Genomic DNA, 17,824 nt, shown 5'->3' on the forward strand with positions numbered 1-17,824 from the left:
CAGGAATATGGCTTGTCACTTGCATGCGTTTTCATATGATTGTTTAAATCAGCAGTTCGTGCAAATGCTTCCTCGCAGATATCACAGGAAAGTTTCTTTTCATCTTGTAACAAGTCTGCATGGATTTTTAAATGCTTATTTCTATTGCCATGATCATTGAAGGTTTTGCCGCAAACATTGCAGGAGTAAGGTTTTTCACCTGTATGAATTCTTTCATGTCTAGCTAGACCAAATTTGTCTGAGAAGGCTGATCCACAAAATCTACAAGAAAAAGGTCTTTCTTCGTCTTCAGTATGTTGGAATCTCATATGGCTTGTAAGATTTTCATAGTTTAAAAAATCTATGCCACAGTTAACACATACAAAAGGTTTGTCTTCTGAATGAAGCTTTTTATGTCTCATCAGATTATTCTGTTCAGCATAAGCAACACCACAAAATTGGCAAGAAAATTTCTTTTCGTCATACAAGTGAGTAGATAAATGTTCACTCATTTCAAGTTGTGTTGTGAAAGTTTTACGACATTTACCGCAAGACAGTCGTTTGTCTTTAGAATGGATTTTTCTATGTCTGTTCATATCATATCTTCTTGCAAATTGCTTATCACACAAATCACAAGCAAAGCCTTCACCAACATGAAGCTTTTTGTGAGCTTTTAGGACAGAAAGGCTAGAAAATACTTTTTTGCAAACATCACAAATGTGAGCATTACTCATATCTATATCATTTCTTGTTTCTTTCACTGGCTCAATTTCATATTCCACTTCATCGTTTCTAATTTCAATTTTAACCTCATGTCCAATTTCATGTATTTTCTCACTTACAAACTCTTGCAGAAAACCATTGGGTACAACTTGAATATTATTAACAGAAAGGTCTGATTCTTGACTGTCTTTCACCCAATGTCCAATAGACATTTTATGTTCTTCTAATTCCTCTCTTGATGAATGGGATGTTTGACAGTCTTTGCAAGAGAAATGCTTGTACTCCACATCAATCTTATTTGCTTTCCTAATTTTTGTTTTCTTCTTTACTTCAATACTTAAAGAAGTCGCTCCATGTTGGGACACCATATGTTTCTTCAAGGCTGCATTGTTCTTAAAATTTTTCCCGCATTCTTTACAAGGAAATGACTTTTCACATGAATTTGATCCTTCCAATTTATTAGCATTCTTATCCTCTCCATGATGGGTCCTTATATGTTTCTTAAAGTTACCACAATCAATGAAATCTTTACCACATTCACTACAAGAATATGGCTTTTCTCCCGTGTGAATGCGTTCATGTCTAACCAAAGAGGGCTTCTGAGCAAATGACAGATCACAATAATTACAAGAGAATGGTTTCTCTCCTGTATGCGTCCTTTTATGGGTCACTAACTTCCACTTTTTATTGAAAGATTTACCACAAATTTCGCATGAAAATTTATTTATTCCAAATTGTATTTCCTCACGTTTCTCCCCATGGGCAAGTTTATAATTGTAACTGGCAATGTCTAGTACATTTTTGGAAACTTCTGCATCATTTTTATCTTGATTTACAGGATCTTCAAGTGTGTTAGATTCTTTGAAGGATTCTAATTGCAGCAAATGAGCGGCTGATTTATTATGTAGATCTAGACCAGCCTTTGAATGGTAGGATTTTTTACAGAGCTCGCAGCTGTTCATTGCGTAGTAATATTGTCCTGGCTCACAAATAAATCATCTGAAACATAATCAACATTAAACTAATTGATGTATATTTTAAATATATCTGTCGGCTGCTTCCGTAACATGTAAAATAGCCTAATACCATATATCCGAAGAGGTAAGTTAAGAACAAAATGGCCTAAAACAATATAATGAGACACTTAAGATAAAAATAAGTTCAGTGCAGTGATTAGAGAGATATTATGGGCCAAACAAACAACAAAAACTCTCTACTATGCATGATTTGATATTCTAATTTAAATAGTTTAGTAATAAATTGACGGATCGAAGGTAATATATATCTATTTTAATTATACCTTATTTTACTGTACACAAAAAGTTAACAATTGTCACATAAAAAAGTACATTTTAAAAAATCCGAAAAAAATAATGATTAGTTTATACGGTTTTATTTTGTAAAAAAAAAGTTTTAATTTTAATAATATTCGAAATAATTTTATTATTTATATTTTTTGTTTATTTTGAGCAAATGCCACCTTAAATATCAATTGTAAAAAGTCGTCTTTGTCGATAGACAATAGTTCACTATATAAATTCTCTTCTGTCTTTTTGAAAAAAAATATTAAAAAAAACACGTTTAGATTTAAACTGTAAAGAAATAACAATTTTAATGTTATTTTTTTTTAATTTAAAAAGTATAGTTTCTACAAAAAGCACAAAAAATAGATAAACTATATGTCAAATGAAAGGGGGAGTTTTGTCTAAGAACAATAAGACCAAAGCGTTGACGTTAAATTCTCTATATAAATTCTTTTGTTCAATCTTTAATGAAATTATAACAAAAAAAACACTTTTATCCAAACTTTAACAGAAAAAATAAAATTAGTTTTTTAATTTTATAGATGTAAAAATGTATTAATATTTACAATACAATTGAGTTAAAATGTATTTTCCTTATGGTAAACTTATGAGGAAGTTTTGTCAAAGTATATTTCGACCAAGCAAAGACGACTTTATACGCAAATAACAGTACGGAGCATTTGCGCAATGTTTATTTACCTATCTACTGTTTACATCAAAACATAAAAAAGTAAAAGTATTTTTATATCAAAATATCATTTATATAAGTGTTTATGTGGTAGTTATTAATTTAGAATTGTAATAAGGTTAACTTTCTTCTGTATTTTATGTATAAACAGTGTAAATGATCTCTTTTCCTACTAAAATGTTAATAATCGGCAAATATGCTTTGATAGTAGTTTTAAAAAGTTACTTGTTTTATAACCAAGAAAATGTAAAATTAGTAATATTTTGTTAGATTTGCTTGTTATGGGGGGTAAAGCATATTCCATCATTTATAGTTTTAACTCTTTTTAAAAATAAAATTATAATTTCTTGAGATATATTTATCAATTTTCATTGTCTAAATATATATTAGAAAGTTGATTAGTACACCGACATCCTATTTTAGTAATTCAAACCATTTGTGCTATATTATTGTTTATTTATTATAAAATGGGTCATCACTGATAGATATTAGTTTTTGGTAATGACATTTGGATTTCTTTGTATAAGATAATGAGTGGGATGATGAGAAAATCAATTTACATATCTGGTTAAATCCGGTGTTTTATATCTCTAATCACAAGGTTCGAAGCTCTTTTTCGAAAAATATCTTATTTCTGACCGCAATTTATAGCTATAGTGTTAATTTTGTTTTATTAACAAGAAAACAAATAACTGTACTAATGTTATTGCTATAAAAACTTACACGTTTTATGTTGATTTGTTGCTTTCATGGATATTTCGAAATGTTCCAAAGAGCGGTTTTTACGGGATTTATGAGTATTTCCTCCACCCGGTCTTGTTACATAATTAAATTCTGCATATTTGTTGAATCATGATATTTTATGTTTTCTTATATCTGTAATGTAAAATTGTTATGATACATAATATGTCTAATTTACAATTTATTAAGCGTATTATATTAGCTAAATTGATAATTTCCCGGTTATGTTGAATAAGTAATGTATCAGAAATGTCATAAAAGGGGTTAGGTTAGGAGAGGTGCATTTTTAGTACAGATAAATTAACGGAAAAGGGACTTTGGATGCTTCCTTAACCTCCTTAAAGTTACCAAATCATAAGTGGATAGGACTGGAACAATATCGGAGCAAAATTAAGAAGGGAAACTTGAATTTTTAGATATTTTCTTATGCATATCATTACATTTATTTTCTCCACTCCCCCGATATTTTCAATTCATTAAAAAATTGGGTGGGGGTTCCCGGTTCTTTGGTCGGTAGGAACTTAAAGGGAAATCATCCGGTGTCAAATGAATAAATATCAGAAGGGTACAAAAGTTTTAAGTTACTTTGGTAGTTATATTTTCATTTGTAAAGTTTAAAAATACTCACTCTTTTATTTGTAGACTGTAATCCAACAATTTTCTTTGATTCAATTGCTCTAAATCTAAAGTTTTGATACCCTAGGAGCAATTAAATTTTTTTATGTTAAAAAAACATCTATTTATGCATAGTACAATTTGTTTTTTTAATTTCAATAATTGAGAAATTTATTACTTTGACTTCGAGTTCTGAGCTTATTTTTGAAGATATCAATCTGATTTTGTAAAGAATACTTTTTAACATAACCGAACTGTTACCTTTACATATTTCATATTGGGATTTTCCTTACAAAACACAAGAGAAAACACACTGGTGAGAGACCCTTTTCTTGTGAAATATGTAATAAAACATTTGTTGCAAGTAGCAATCTTAATAAACACATGAGAGTACACGCAGGTGAAAAGCCTTATTCATGTGAAATTTGTAAAGTATCATTTGCTGCTAGAGTGTCTCTAAATAAACACACGGATAAAATACTGAGAAGCCACTAAGTGAAAACAACTTGGAGGAAAAATCATTTCCTTGTAATATTTGTGACAAATCATTCAAAGATGAATATGGTGTGAAAAGACACATGAGGTATCATAGTGATGTGAAACCGTATTCATGTGAAATATGTAATAAAAATTTCAGGGAAACTTATCTTTTTTAGGGACATTTAAAAATACACTCAGAAGAAAAGCCATTTTCATGTGACTTATGTAATAAGAAATTTAGAGACGAAAAAATGTTGAAAAGACATACTTTGTTCCATACCGGTGAAAAACCTTACACATGTGATGTTTGTAACAAGGGATTTGTTGGATCAAAGTAACATGACAGCCCATAAAAAGACTCACACACAGGTTAAAAGCCTTATTCTTGCAATATATGCCACAAGGTCTTTACACGTACTTTTCATTTAAAGGAGCATAAAAGAATCCATACAGGAGAGAAGCCTTATGTTTGTGATATTTGTAGTAAAGCATATTCTAGAAAATTTGACCTCACAGAACATCTTAGTTCCCACACAGGAGAAAATATGTACAAGTGTGTGCAAGATCCTCTTTCTTTTCAACATTTTCAAGCATTTGATTTTTAAATTTCTAACCAATTTCACAGTGTTTGATCTTCTCTGCAACAAAGATCTTCTCCCCCCCCCCCTCCCCTGTTTTCTTTTCATTGTTTATTCTTAGGTGAATATCTATTTTAGTTGCAAGTTGTAGTTAATAACTTGATTAAATTAATAATGATGTATTTATTTTCAGACTAAGAATGTCACTTTCATTACACAGTAAAATGATAAACTAAATTTGCTTATATGTCAGGTAACTATTTTAAGTACCTAGTAAAGCTTCTCTAAAATTAACCTTATCCACCTGTCCGTTGCTATGTGGTAACCATTTTTTCGCGGCTACTATTAACATTAAACTGCTGAAAATTTAATTTATAATATCACAGTTACGAAGGGTTATTTAAATATTAGTTTAAACAAACCTTTTATATACCTGCAAATGCTAAATTAATTTATAATAACGAAGCTACTCTATATTTTTAATGTCTTTCTGTCTCTGTCTGTGTAAAATATTTTTGGGGAAACTTCCACGTCCAAAACAAAATTGATAAAATCTTGTCTACTTTTTTAAAGGCTCCATCATTTTCTTCATGCATTTGATAAGAACATAAAATTCCAAAAGTAATTAAAGACCAACCCCAAAAGTGACCGTTATCTTAAATAACCTACAGCCTATCATAACCTCCCTTATTGCCTCCTACCCTTTTATGTTTATTCCAATAAATGTGTTGTTTTTTGTTTTAAATATATGTTTTTTTTTATTTCAGTCTGGTTTAGTTGATTTGGAAACCAAAGTAAAAAATGTATTCCTGCAATATATGCAACAAAGAGCTTACCAGTAAGATAACACTAAATATTCACATAAAAAGGATTCATCCAATAGATTTACCGTTCTCCTGTGACGTATGTAACAAAAGATTCATATTTAAAAGTTATTTAAATAAACACATGTTAACCCATACCGGCGAAAAAGATTTTCCTTGTGATATTTGTGGAAAATGTTTTTCACGCAATTATAGCTTAATTGAACATAAAAGAATACATACAGGCGAGAAACCGTATTCTTGTGATATTTGTGGGAAGGATTTTTCTCTCAGCAGTGTTTTGACAAAACATAAAAGGGTCCATTCGGATGAAAGGCCTCATGCTTGTGATTTGTGTGATAAAATATTTAAGACTTATGAAGGATTAAAAAAGCATAAAGTAAAACACTTTGTGATAAAGCCTAGAAACTCGGATGTAAATGGTGATGTTCATAAGAAAAAGATAAAAACAAAAGAAGAAAAGACTTACCCTTGTGATTTGTGTGATAAAAATTTTCCTAAAAAAGTTCAACTTACAATACATAAAAGGTTTCATACAGGAGAAAAACCACACTCTTGTGAGCTATGCAATAAGGCTTTTATTCAACTAAGTGATCTGACCAAACATAAGAGAATTCATACTGGTGAGCGGCCATTTCCTTGTATTATATGTGGATTATACCTTTAGATTATACCTTTAGAATCAGAAAAATATTACGAATCCATTGTAAGCAAAATTGAAAAAAAAGTTTACAATATAGTATATAAACTACAATAAAAGGAATTATATGAAAATATCATATTATATTATACAGGCAACGTCTTAATTCTTGAATTGAGTATAAAAATGGGAAGGGGGTAAAAAAGGGAAGACGAAAGTGTTGCCTGAACAAAAAATATAATTGGCCATTTGTTTATTTTTTATTTTTTTACTTTTTTTCAATTTTGCTTACAATGGATTCGTAATATTTTTCTGATTCTAAAGGTATATATGAACCCATATTTTTTTACCTGTGAAATGATAAAATTAAGTTCAAAGTTTTTATTCTCGTGGGTTTAAAAAAATCAATTTTTTCAATAATTACCTGACAAAATTCAAAAAGTAAGGTGTCAAATTAAAGAGCTTACTATTTTTGTACATAATGGACATTTTCTTCCTTTTTTTTGTTGCGTTTTAGTACCTTAAAATCGACTTAATCTTTTTTTTAAAACTTAAATTACTTAAAAAATAAGAGGTCTACAAAAAAACCGATTGCATATCTGAATTCTATGAAAAATTTTACATCTACTACTTACTAAAAGAACCGGCTAGCTATAAAAAAAAAGTTGATACACCTTCTTTACAATACTGTTATTATTAAATTTTATTCCACATAGATCAAATAATTGAAACATAATTTTGATTGTTATCTATTTTTGTCTAAATGGAATATTTGTTGACAAATGTTTTATTTTCAGATTACAATGAAATTCAGTTTAAAACCAAAATAAACTCCTGGAAATATTTTCATAAACAGGTAAAACATGTTTATTATTTGTAGTAAATTTGGTTTTTGTAATTTGGCCTTAATCAGGGGGGGGGGGGAGTTCTGACACTTATATGTAAACAGGAACTATAGGCTTTATCTTAGGAGTTAGAGTGTAGCTTATTTAATGAAAAACTTTAAATAGGTATGTTTTTTTTATATAAAACTCCCCAAACCTATAAAGAAAATAAGATTGATCATGGAAAGAAAACAAAGTAGCGGGTTTCGTCGTATTTTCACAGTCAGTAGCTTTTCTCCTATTTCTAGCCCCTGTGGAAGGCTCTAACCCTGCGGGGCCAATTTCCTAATCCTGCTGGGAAATCATTAACATTTACCTAACCTAAAATAACCAACCTATCAAAAGTTACTGAAAATACGACGAAAACCGCTACTACGTTTTCTTTCCATGATCCAATAAGATATTAAATATTAATTTCTGACAGGGATAAGTGGGATAAATTAAACAAAACTTTTTATTTTAAAAAAATGTATAAAACGAATAATAGATATATTTTTTAGATAATATCATATACCTATATATTTTTTAGGTTATTCCTACTCTTTGTTGGGTGGTAGCCTCAAATACTCTATAAGTACCTGCTATATTATCACCTAACCATGTCTTTGGACCAATACACTGCCATAATGAAGCACCAACAGCAGTTGGCAGCTGCTGCTGAGCTCTCACATCAATATCAGCAACAGCTAAATAATGCTTCACATGCCTCAGGTAAAATACTTTTATCTTAGCTTTCCGTGGATATAAAAATGAAAAAGAAGATTAAAACCAGTTTTGTTATTTTCATGTTCTTTGAAAGTTGTCTGTAATACGATGCTAAACATGATTTTACAGTATTTTGTTTGTTAGTTCGTATCTTGCCAATTATGTGACCAATGAAGTTCTCCAATTTGGAGGAGCTTCTTGTATTCGCTATGTCGTTAGGCTTTTTATATTGAAATTTTATTATACTGCATCTTTAAGTTTTATGTTTGTGTCCTTTGCAATCTTGTAAAATGAAATGATCTGATTGATACATGATTTTCAAGGAAGCTTCATAATGATCATTGATTGTTTTGATTTTCATATGATATAGCACTAGATAGTATTTTTATTAAACATTAGAATTAAATCAATAAAACATTTGGAATTCCTGCTAAATCTTTTCTAGAACTTTATAATCTTAATACAACATAAAATCTTACAGATATTTTTTGTAGGAGTTTATCAGAGAGATAATATGGGTCGCAGCATGGAGAATTATGGTTACCACCTCTCTAGACACATCACAGATAACATCCAACCACTCTACTTTACACCCTCCCATGTAGCTCAACTCCATGCAACACCAGGCCGTGTCTCTTCCCCTTATACAACACAATCTCATGCTTCGCCAAACAATTTGCCACCGCCGCGTGATGCCCCCTATAATGGTACTCCATCACGTGACTCTCATTACAATGGTGCATCATCTCGGGATGCCTCGCCATACGCCTCTGCATCGCATCGTGATCCTTCCCGATACGCTGACTCGCCACGTGATGCATCGCCATTCGGTGCACAATCTCGCGATGCATCGCCATATGTTGCTTCAAGAAGCGATGCTGTACGGTATGTTGACCCACCCCGAGATGCGCCATATCACGGTGCACCACCATCACGTAACGCTCAACAATACATCGACCCACCCCGCGGCGATGCACCATATAACGGTGCAGCACCGTCGTCACGCGATGCATCACTATATGCTGCGCAAACACGAGATTTATCACCTTATGATGCACCTACCCGCAATGCATCGCCTTATGTAGCATCTTCCTCACATCACCAATCTCATGGAACGGCATACCATAATGAACCTGCCCGGGATCCTTCGGCATCCCTGTATGATTTTGTCTATGGAAATTTACCTGTCAGGTAATTATATTAAATAAAATATCAACATAAACTTAGTATTTCAATGTGAGTTGATATTATTACAGTGTAAATTAATCTTCGATTTTTTTTTGGAGGGGGGGGGGGATATTGAATTTGATACCTAATAAGAACTCTAAATGAGTTTGGCAGTTTTAAGATTACGAATAATACTGATCCTTTTATATTTTCAAGTTAAAGGTTTGGTGATTTTTATTTTTAGCATAAAATGGCTGCAGCCAACAGATTCATAACAAAGAAATATATAAATTAATATTTCAATAATCTAGAGTCCAACTAAGAACCCACTATTTAATTAAGATCATAAAAATAAAAAGTAGAATTACAACACTTTGTCATCTTTGTTGTAACCATGGATGGAGAGGACATTGGACTGTAAATAACAATGGTACCATAAGTTTTATAACCAATTTGCTCAAAAACTTTGTTTACTTTTATTTGGTTGGTGCAAAACTATTAGAGTCTAAATTTTCAATCAATAATTTTTATTTTTATCTTCTATGGGGATGTATATCAATATATTGTCCATTGTCTTTTATCTCTTAATATCCATGGTTGTTAATGATAATTTTAAAATATTTTAGAAATGAAAGAAGCTTAGTGAATAGTTATGGAGATAAAAGTCTTCAGGATTACATGAATAATATCCCAGCTCATAATCCAAGTGTGCCATCACAACCCACACGGAATTCTTGGGAGTCAAGTCTTAGCAAAGAGGGGCAAGGTATGATATTATTTTACTCTCAAGAACATCTTTTTATGGAGCGGCGTATGTCCTAAAAAGTTTTGCTCTTTGAAAGCCTCAGTGTAGCATGAGTTTAAAAATTTTGACACCGATCTTTAGTCACCAATATAGAATATTGCTATAAACACCTACCATTTAGTTTTAGACAATCATTTATGTGTTAAATTAAAAAAATCTTCTAAAATATGTTTATATACCTGGAATTAGAACTACTTTTATTTCAGGCTCCGCAGTAGTTGAATCACCAAAAAAGCGTGCCAAGGAAGGTCCTCCTGCAGAACGTAAAACGAAAAAGGTATGTAAAGCTCAAAAAAGTTTTTTTTTAATTCAATTTTCCTTTCAAACTTTTGATGTCATAGAATATGAAAAATAAATCCTATTTTTATGCTTGTTTTTGTTTAAAAGAAGTCATACCTACACGGTGTTTCAGATAAAACTGCGTTTTCCGCTTTTCTGACATAACCAGAAGGAATACAGAAAAAACGATTGTATGTCGTTATTCTCTATAAAAAGGTACATCAAATTTATAATAGGTGTTTTTCATTATCTCTAAAAATACGGCCTCTATGATAGGTACATAGTTTCCAAAAATGCTTTATGTGAAAAATGTTGTGCAAGAAAAATTAAAATAACTCTTCTATTATGTATAAAAAAATCGTAGAATTTCAATATTAATTTAGAAAAAGGTATAAAAAAAGTACCTTAGAGGTAAAATGCTTTTTAGCTCCTCACAAAAGCATTTTTAAGAAACTGCAATTTGTCATTTTTTCACATTTCTTGATTGTGATGCATTTGCAGTAAAAGAATCTTTTGTAATAACGTAGGTTATAGTGAAAAGAAAAAAACTCCTTTTTATTTGACAAAAAAATCTCTAAAGACAAAAAAGTTATTGAAGTTTGATTTTTTTTTATTAAAGCATTCAATTCCAAATTATGGATAAATTATGAGTTTATATCTTAACCTGTCAATCAAATTAAAGGATTATAGGAATAAATGAGGGGTGGGGATTTAAGAATATGAGCAATTTTTAAGGTCATGTTTCTTAAGTAGGTATACAAAAAGAAAAACTGAATATTTGTTTTCAGTGAGGGAATTTTAAATGAATTTTTTAGTGTAATTGGTAGAAAATTGTATTGGCCATATTAAGATGTTGTTTTCAAGTGAATAAATTTTTAAAACCAACCTTAAGGCACAAAATTCTACCAGAAAAATACGCATCTTTTGAAATATTTATGCTTTAAAATGCGCCGTTATTTTCAGAGATATCAAAAAACACCTGTACCAATTTCGATGCATATTTTATAGAGAATATTGACATATAATTATTTTTTTTGTACTCCTAATGGTTGTTTCCCAAATTTGGAAAACGCAGTTTTTTTTATACGCCCTGTATAATTTTCACTTCTTCCACAAATAAAATTTTTAATGCTTTCTCGTCATTTGTTCACACCTTAGGACCTCCAAAACAGTAGTCTCCAAAATATTTGTCATATATGTGTATTACCACTTAACCTTTAAAATCATACAAGGTTGCGTGATTTTATTTATATTTTTAATATTTTCTCATAAGGTTTCGTGATAATTGATGTATTTTATAATATTAATTTTAATTTCTTTACACGAAAGAACACATACCTACTCTTTTTTTTCATTTAAAAAAAGCCTCAGTTCATGAAAACTAATTTTGAATAAAAAATTTCTTATTCTCAAGATCATTCACCAGATAAGTGGAAAATTAAAGCAGTTTAGGTTTCTCTTTCAATTATTTATATTTTTTCAGGCTGCTGTCCTCTTCAACGAAAACGGAGAAAGAATAATGTATCCTTGCGACATTTGCAAAAAAGAGCTAACCAACAAGAAGTCCCTAGTTGTTCACAAAAGGATTCACACGGGCGAGAAACCTTTCTCATGTGAAAAATGCGAAAAAAGATTTATTTCCAACAGTGATCTAAATAAGCATAGAAAAGTTCATACAGGAGAAAAGAATCACACCTGCAAAGAATGTGGAAAATCATTTCATCAAAGTAGTGGTTTGGTTGCTCACATGCGGATACACACGGGGGAAAGACCTTATAAATGTGACGTTTGTGAGAAGTCTTTCACGTTAGAAAATAATCTAAGGTCACATAAACGCATCCATACAGGGGAGCGGCCTTACACTTGTGACGTTTGTGACAAGGCTTTCACACAAAGCAATCAGTTGACTGTACATAAGAGGATTCATACAGGCGAAAAACCATACTCTTGTGATATATGTAAAAAAGCGTGGAAACAGAAAGGGGATCTGAATAGCCACATGAGGATTCATACAGGGGAGAAGCTATTTACATGTGATACCTGCAAAAAGCAGTTTAAAACAAGCACTGAATTGAAAAGCCACGAGAGAATTCATACCGGAGAAAAGCCGTTCAAATGTAAGTTATGCGGCATGGGCTTCTCATATAGATCTAGTTGGGTTTTACATGAGAAGAGCATTGAAACAGGAGAACATGACAAAAAATTAGAGAAGTCACAAAGAATAAAAATAAAGAAATTGCTGAAAACACAGAAAATAAAGAAAGAAAAGACAGAAAGGGTAAAGAAAGAGAAAACAGAAAAGATAAAGAAAGAGAAAGTTAAGAAAGTTAAAACAAGTAAAAAATCCAAGACAAAGACTAGAACTAAGACGAAAGCAAAGAAAAAGAGAGGCAAGAAATTATCTGCCGAGGCTCTATTGCTGCAACAGATAAAAGCAATTAAAGAAGAACCATCATTTGATGCCAGTTTACTGCCTCCAGAGGCTTTGTTACTTTTACAAAAAATCAAAGATGAGCCAATCTCTGATGAAAACTTAAAGGATGACGATACAAAAGATGATATAGAAATTAGAATAAAAGAAGAAATTAAGGAAGAGGATGAGAATAATGATACAGAGATGAAGGAGGATAATAATGAAATAGTTGTTCCTGGAGTCGAGTGTGAGATCCAGATTAAAGAAAATTCTGCTGAATAGTTAATGAAAATTTTTAGTTTTGTAAATATTCATTTTAATTAGGTACCAAAATTTATTAGTTATCTAGATAATAGTTGTGAATTAGTTTAAGTATTATAAAAAATTTATCCTATAATTCCAACAGAATGATTTTCATTTCATTGCAATCGTTATGTTTTACTCATTTTTTTGTCTTTTATTATCATCTTTAGTAAAATAATTTTCACTTTTCATTTTTTGATAATTTTGACAAACAGCCATAAAATTATATATTAGAAGTATTTTAAATCTTAGATAGTGGAATTTTTGTGTCATATTCTTATTATCATGTTTATTTTGTAGGAATAATTTAATTTTTATGTATTTGATACTATTTATAAAAATGTATGTATTTTCAGATACATTTATTATAATGCTGTATAAAACAAAGTAGAGAATTTCAACTTATATTCTTCATTAGAAAGGTAAAAATTAAAACTTTAATAAACAAATAAGTTCAAAGAACTGGGTGTGAATAATACCAGGGATGGAGGGATCTTAATCGATTTGTCTTATCTCTTGAGATCCCTGAATAATTCTTGAAATGTATTATGCTTAAGTAACTCAATGGAAAAATGTATGTGCGTCTATATAATACGTGTATGTGTTGAATAATACCTCATAAACGGCTGTACCTATAAGTTATTAATAAGAGGGGGGGGGGGGGGGGTAATTGTAATATTTTTCAATGCGCTATTGAAGAAACCTATAAGAAACATCACTGTATTAGTTAGGTAGGTACAAATACATAGGCAGGCACTCGCACAGACTTACATCATGTTACTTTCATACAGGTTAGGATTATATTAATTCTATTAGCTGAAAACAATGAAAGACCACAGAAAGCTTCCTTTAAGAACAGAGCTTAAGGGGGGGGGGGGAGTTTTGACACATTTGCGCAAACAGTGAGTATAGGCTTTAATTTCGGACTGAGAGGATAGGTTATTAGGAATAAAAACATTGTTCCAAGTTTTAAGATTTTTGGATAGACCTCCAGGTACAGGAGCTGCAGGCCTTCAGGTGGTTTCTGGACAGGTAAAAATGAAAATCAAAAGAGTTTAGAGGTCATTTTATAACAAAATATGCACATTTTTAAATGTTTTTTTACATAGTTGAAGAAAAAGATGATTATTTTGTTATATTCAATATATTTAACTCTTCAAAGAAATTGAAATTTTATTTTTACCTGTCCAGAGACCAACTGGAGTCCTGGCAGCTCCTTAACCTGGAGGCCTATCCAAAAAAATCCTAAATTTTGGGAAAATTTATCATATAAGAATGATTTTTACTTTTATAACCTATCCTCTCACTCCTACTCTAAAGCCTATACTTTCTGTTAACGCAAATGTGTCAAAACTCCCCCGTCCCCCTCATTTATCAAGCTTATTATAGTAATCTTTTTCAGTGTACTGTAAGTGTGAGGGTAATGGCGAAGAAACAAAAGAAAGGTTTCATATGTGATGTTTGCAACAAAGAATTATCCAGCCAGCGGACTTTGGATAATCACAAAAGAATCCACACAGGTGAAAAACCATACACATGTGATAAATGTGAAAAGAGATTTATGTTTAGCAGCGAGCTGTATAAACATAAGAAATTTCATTGCGGTAAAAAGCTAATAGCGATAAAACAGAAGAAAGGTTTTATATGTGATGTTTGCAATAAAGAATTAACCAGCCAGTGGTCTTTGAATAATCATAAAAGAATCCACACAGGTGAAAAACCATACACATGTGATATATGTGAAAAGAAATTTATTTCTAGCGGTGATCTGAATAGGCATAAGAAAATTCATAGTGGAAAAAGGGCACATTCCTGTAATATATGTGGTATGGCTTTTGTTCAAAGCTGTAACCTAACTCAACACATGCTAATCCACACTGGCGAAAAGTCTTTTTCCTGTGATATATGCTCAAAATCTTTTGCTGCTAAGTCAACTTTAGAATCTCACAAGAGAAGTCATACCGGGGAGAAGCCATTTGTTTGTGATCTTTGTGACAAACCATTTAATCAAAGCACTGAATTAACTAGACACAAAAGAAAACATTTCGGAGACATGCCATATCAATGCAATTTTTGTGAAAAGAAATTCGTAACAATCACTGAGCTAAATGATCACACAAGAGTTCATACAAGGGAAAAGCCTCATGTATGTAAAATTTGCGGGATAGCTTATTCAGGTCGTGCAAGTTTAACTTTCCATTACAAAAGCAAACATAGTGATGTAGACCTGGACAAAATAAGAAAAAAGAGTAAAATTATTATTACAGAAATTAAAGGAGGGGTTAAAGAAGAGTTAAGTGATGATAATGAAGATTATTCAGTGTTTGCTGTCCCTGGTATAATATGTGATAATTAGAATAATAAAGATGCGGCTAGGAATCAATCCAAGATTCAGAATTGATTGTTCCAGTTGTTGAGTGATATTATGATAAGTTACCTGGATTCTACTAAGAAATCTAATATCATTCCAAAAAACAAAATGTTCCACCTATAAGTGCTATATTGAAATGAAAGGAGAATTGACATATTGATTGATTTAATCAAATAATTTACCTAAAATATTGTTCTTAAGGTGAAAAGGGGTAAATGTCCTTTTGATAGATGATTTTTGGGGGAAAAAACAACAACAACGTTTTTTTACTTACTTCCATTAAAATCTTCAGTACCTACTAAAATCTCAATATTTTTCAGTAATTCCCATTCAGTTTTAAACCTTAACTGATCATTTCAGTAATAAATTTACGGGGGACTGCCATTTACACATCCAGCAAATTTACAGTGGATGTGTTTTCGCCAGTGCAATGGATGTATTTATGACAAACTGAATTTTTACTGTATAAATGACAGTAAAATCGATTCTCTTGCCATAAATACATCCAACACTGGCATTTACACATCCATACTTTTTCAATTATATGTCATAAACACATCCGACACAGGCATTTATACATCCATAGAAATTTAATGTAAAATGATAAGAAAACAATACATTTGTATATTATTTGAGATATAATATATTTTTATCAGGTTAAAATAAAAAGCATTATAAAGATTTAAATTATAATATATTGGTCAGGTTGAAAAGCATTATGTGATGGATTGTTCTGATGATCTTGATCTTTTAAAGGTTTAAATAAGGCTTTATCATAGAAAAACAAGAATGAGCTTATCCGTAATATCAAAGGATATAAAGACACACTTATATCCTCTTACTTAATATAGGATATAAATTATATAATATGTAGAGACAACCATACTAATAGGAAAACAGCGGTGCTATTTTAAAAGTTTAGTTAATGCTATATAGAGTAACAAGATTAAGCATATCCGTAATAGCAAAAGATATGAATACACACTTACAGCCTGTTACTTAATATAGGATATAAATTATATAAGAACTAACTTTTTATCTTTGTGACATAACAAAAATTCATCTCTTTTTTAGGGGTTTCCTTTCCACCTCCCCTCTCATCCTATATATAGGTCGACCAAAATCACCACTTAATAAGTGAATCCCTGTACTGGGTATCCATAATACTTCTTTCGAGAAAAAAACATCATCTTGTATTTGGAATAAGTTATTTCCACATCTGGATTCTCATTTAAATCAAAACATGAAATTTCAGTATCAAGTAATGGAGCTTCTACATTTGACTGCTATGTGACTGGTGCCAAATATGGACAAATATGTCTCTTAAGATAGGCATTACTGTAGTACTATAAACTAACAATGAATATCTAAATTATCATTTTATATAGAAATAATTTGACCACTTGCTCAAAGGTATTGATGTTTTGTTGGGAGCAACTTGAGAAAAAGGGAAGGGAGTAAATAGGGGGAGAGTAACTAAAATAGGGCATAAAATTTTAAACTATACTGTACATAATCTAATTGATTGTAAATAAATATATATATAATTTAATCTAGATGTGTATTTGCCAGTGCTGGATGTATTTATGACATATAATTGAAAAAGTATGGATGTGTAAATGCCAGTGTTGGATGTATTTATGGCATGTGAAAAAGTAAGAAAACATTTTGCCAAAAATACATCAACTGTAAATTTGCTGGATGTGTAAGTGCTATAGCCCCAAATTTACATGTTGCATATTTTTAAAGTAAAGCTTTTTTTGTGCCAGGCATATTTTCTAAGATTTCTAAATAACTACAATTTAAGATTGTAAGCATCTTTTTAGTCTTTTTATTTGAGCATTTTCTTTTAACGATGTTGTCATCCTTGTTTCAACTTTCCTTTAGATATTATTCATGAAACACTTACCTATTTATTTATCTTAATTCATTATATAAAAATTATTAGGTATTCTATTTTCAGATTATTTGAAAAATACGCCAACAGATAAATTTTAAATTGATTAGCCTTCAAACATTTAATTTAATAGAGGTAATTTACTTTTTTTTTTATTGCAAAGTAGTTTGATTTTTGTTTGTAACAAAAAATCTCTGTAACATTAAGCGCTGTTCTTGAATGAAGCTTTCTGTTTGTCTGTCGAGTTGTTTTCAGCTAATAAGATTTACATACCTAATCTTTATTATACATAGAAAAATATTACAATTACCACCTAAAAAAATGTTTATTTTTACTTTTTTAAAGCTTTAATTGTAAGTGGAAGGAACATATATTATGTTTAACAACTAAAATAAATTGCTTTGTTTTTCATAAATGAAAGAGGTAAG

At 30.6% G+C, this 17,824-nt stretch overlaps 2 protein-coding genes and 1 long non-coding RNA gene across 4 annotated transcripts in view; all 3 read left to right on the forward strand.

Annotated features, from left to right (window-relative positions):
- The window catches only part of LOC145314690 (uncharacterized), a 213,589-nt gene that overhangs the window by 194,733 nt on the left and 1,032 nt on the right, over window positions 1–17,824 (forward strand). Inside the window, exon 1 of one of the 2 annotated variants that reach the window (XM_080154707.1) lies at window positions 17,069–17,531. The exons of the other annotated variant lie outside the window; for it this stretch is intronic. The gene's annotated coding sequence lies outside the window, so the exon portion shown is untranslated. Of the gene's footprint in view, window positions 1–17,068; window positions 17,532–17,824 lie in introns of those variants that run through there. 2 annotated transcript variants of the gene reach the window in all.
- LOC145315325 (uncharacterized) lies at window positions 5,291–6,353 on the forward strand. Its single transcript, XR_013878037.1, has 2 exons — window positions 5,291–5,361; window positions 5,876–6,353. It is a non-coding gene; the product is annotated as an uncharacterized LOC145315325 (long non-coding RNA).
- Window positions 7,368–13,485, forward strand: LOC145314687 (uncharacterized). Its single transcript, XM_080154701.1, has 6 exons — window positions 7,368–7,428; window positions 7,986–8,167; window positions 8,656–9,352; window positions 9,955–10,094; window positions 10,340–10,410; window positions 11,896–13,485. Exons 2-6 carry the CDS (start codon window positions 8,056–8,058, stop codon window positions 13,105–13,107), a joined length of 2,232 nt encoding a protein of 743 aa, XP_080010827.1. The 5' UTR covers window positions 7,368–7,428; window positions 7,986–8,055; the 3' UTR covers window positions 13,108–13,485.

Source organism: Acartia tonsa, chromosome 3 (assembly GCF_053477335.1).
Source record: "Acartia tonsa isolate MP-2025a chromosome 3, ASM5347733v1, whole genome shotgun sequence".
NCBI lineage: Eukaryota > Metazoa > Arthropoda > Copepoda > Calanoida > Acartiidae > Acartia > Acartia tonsa.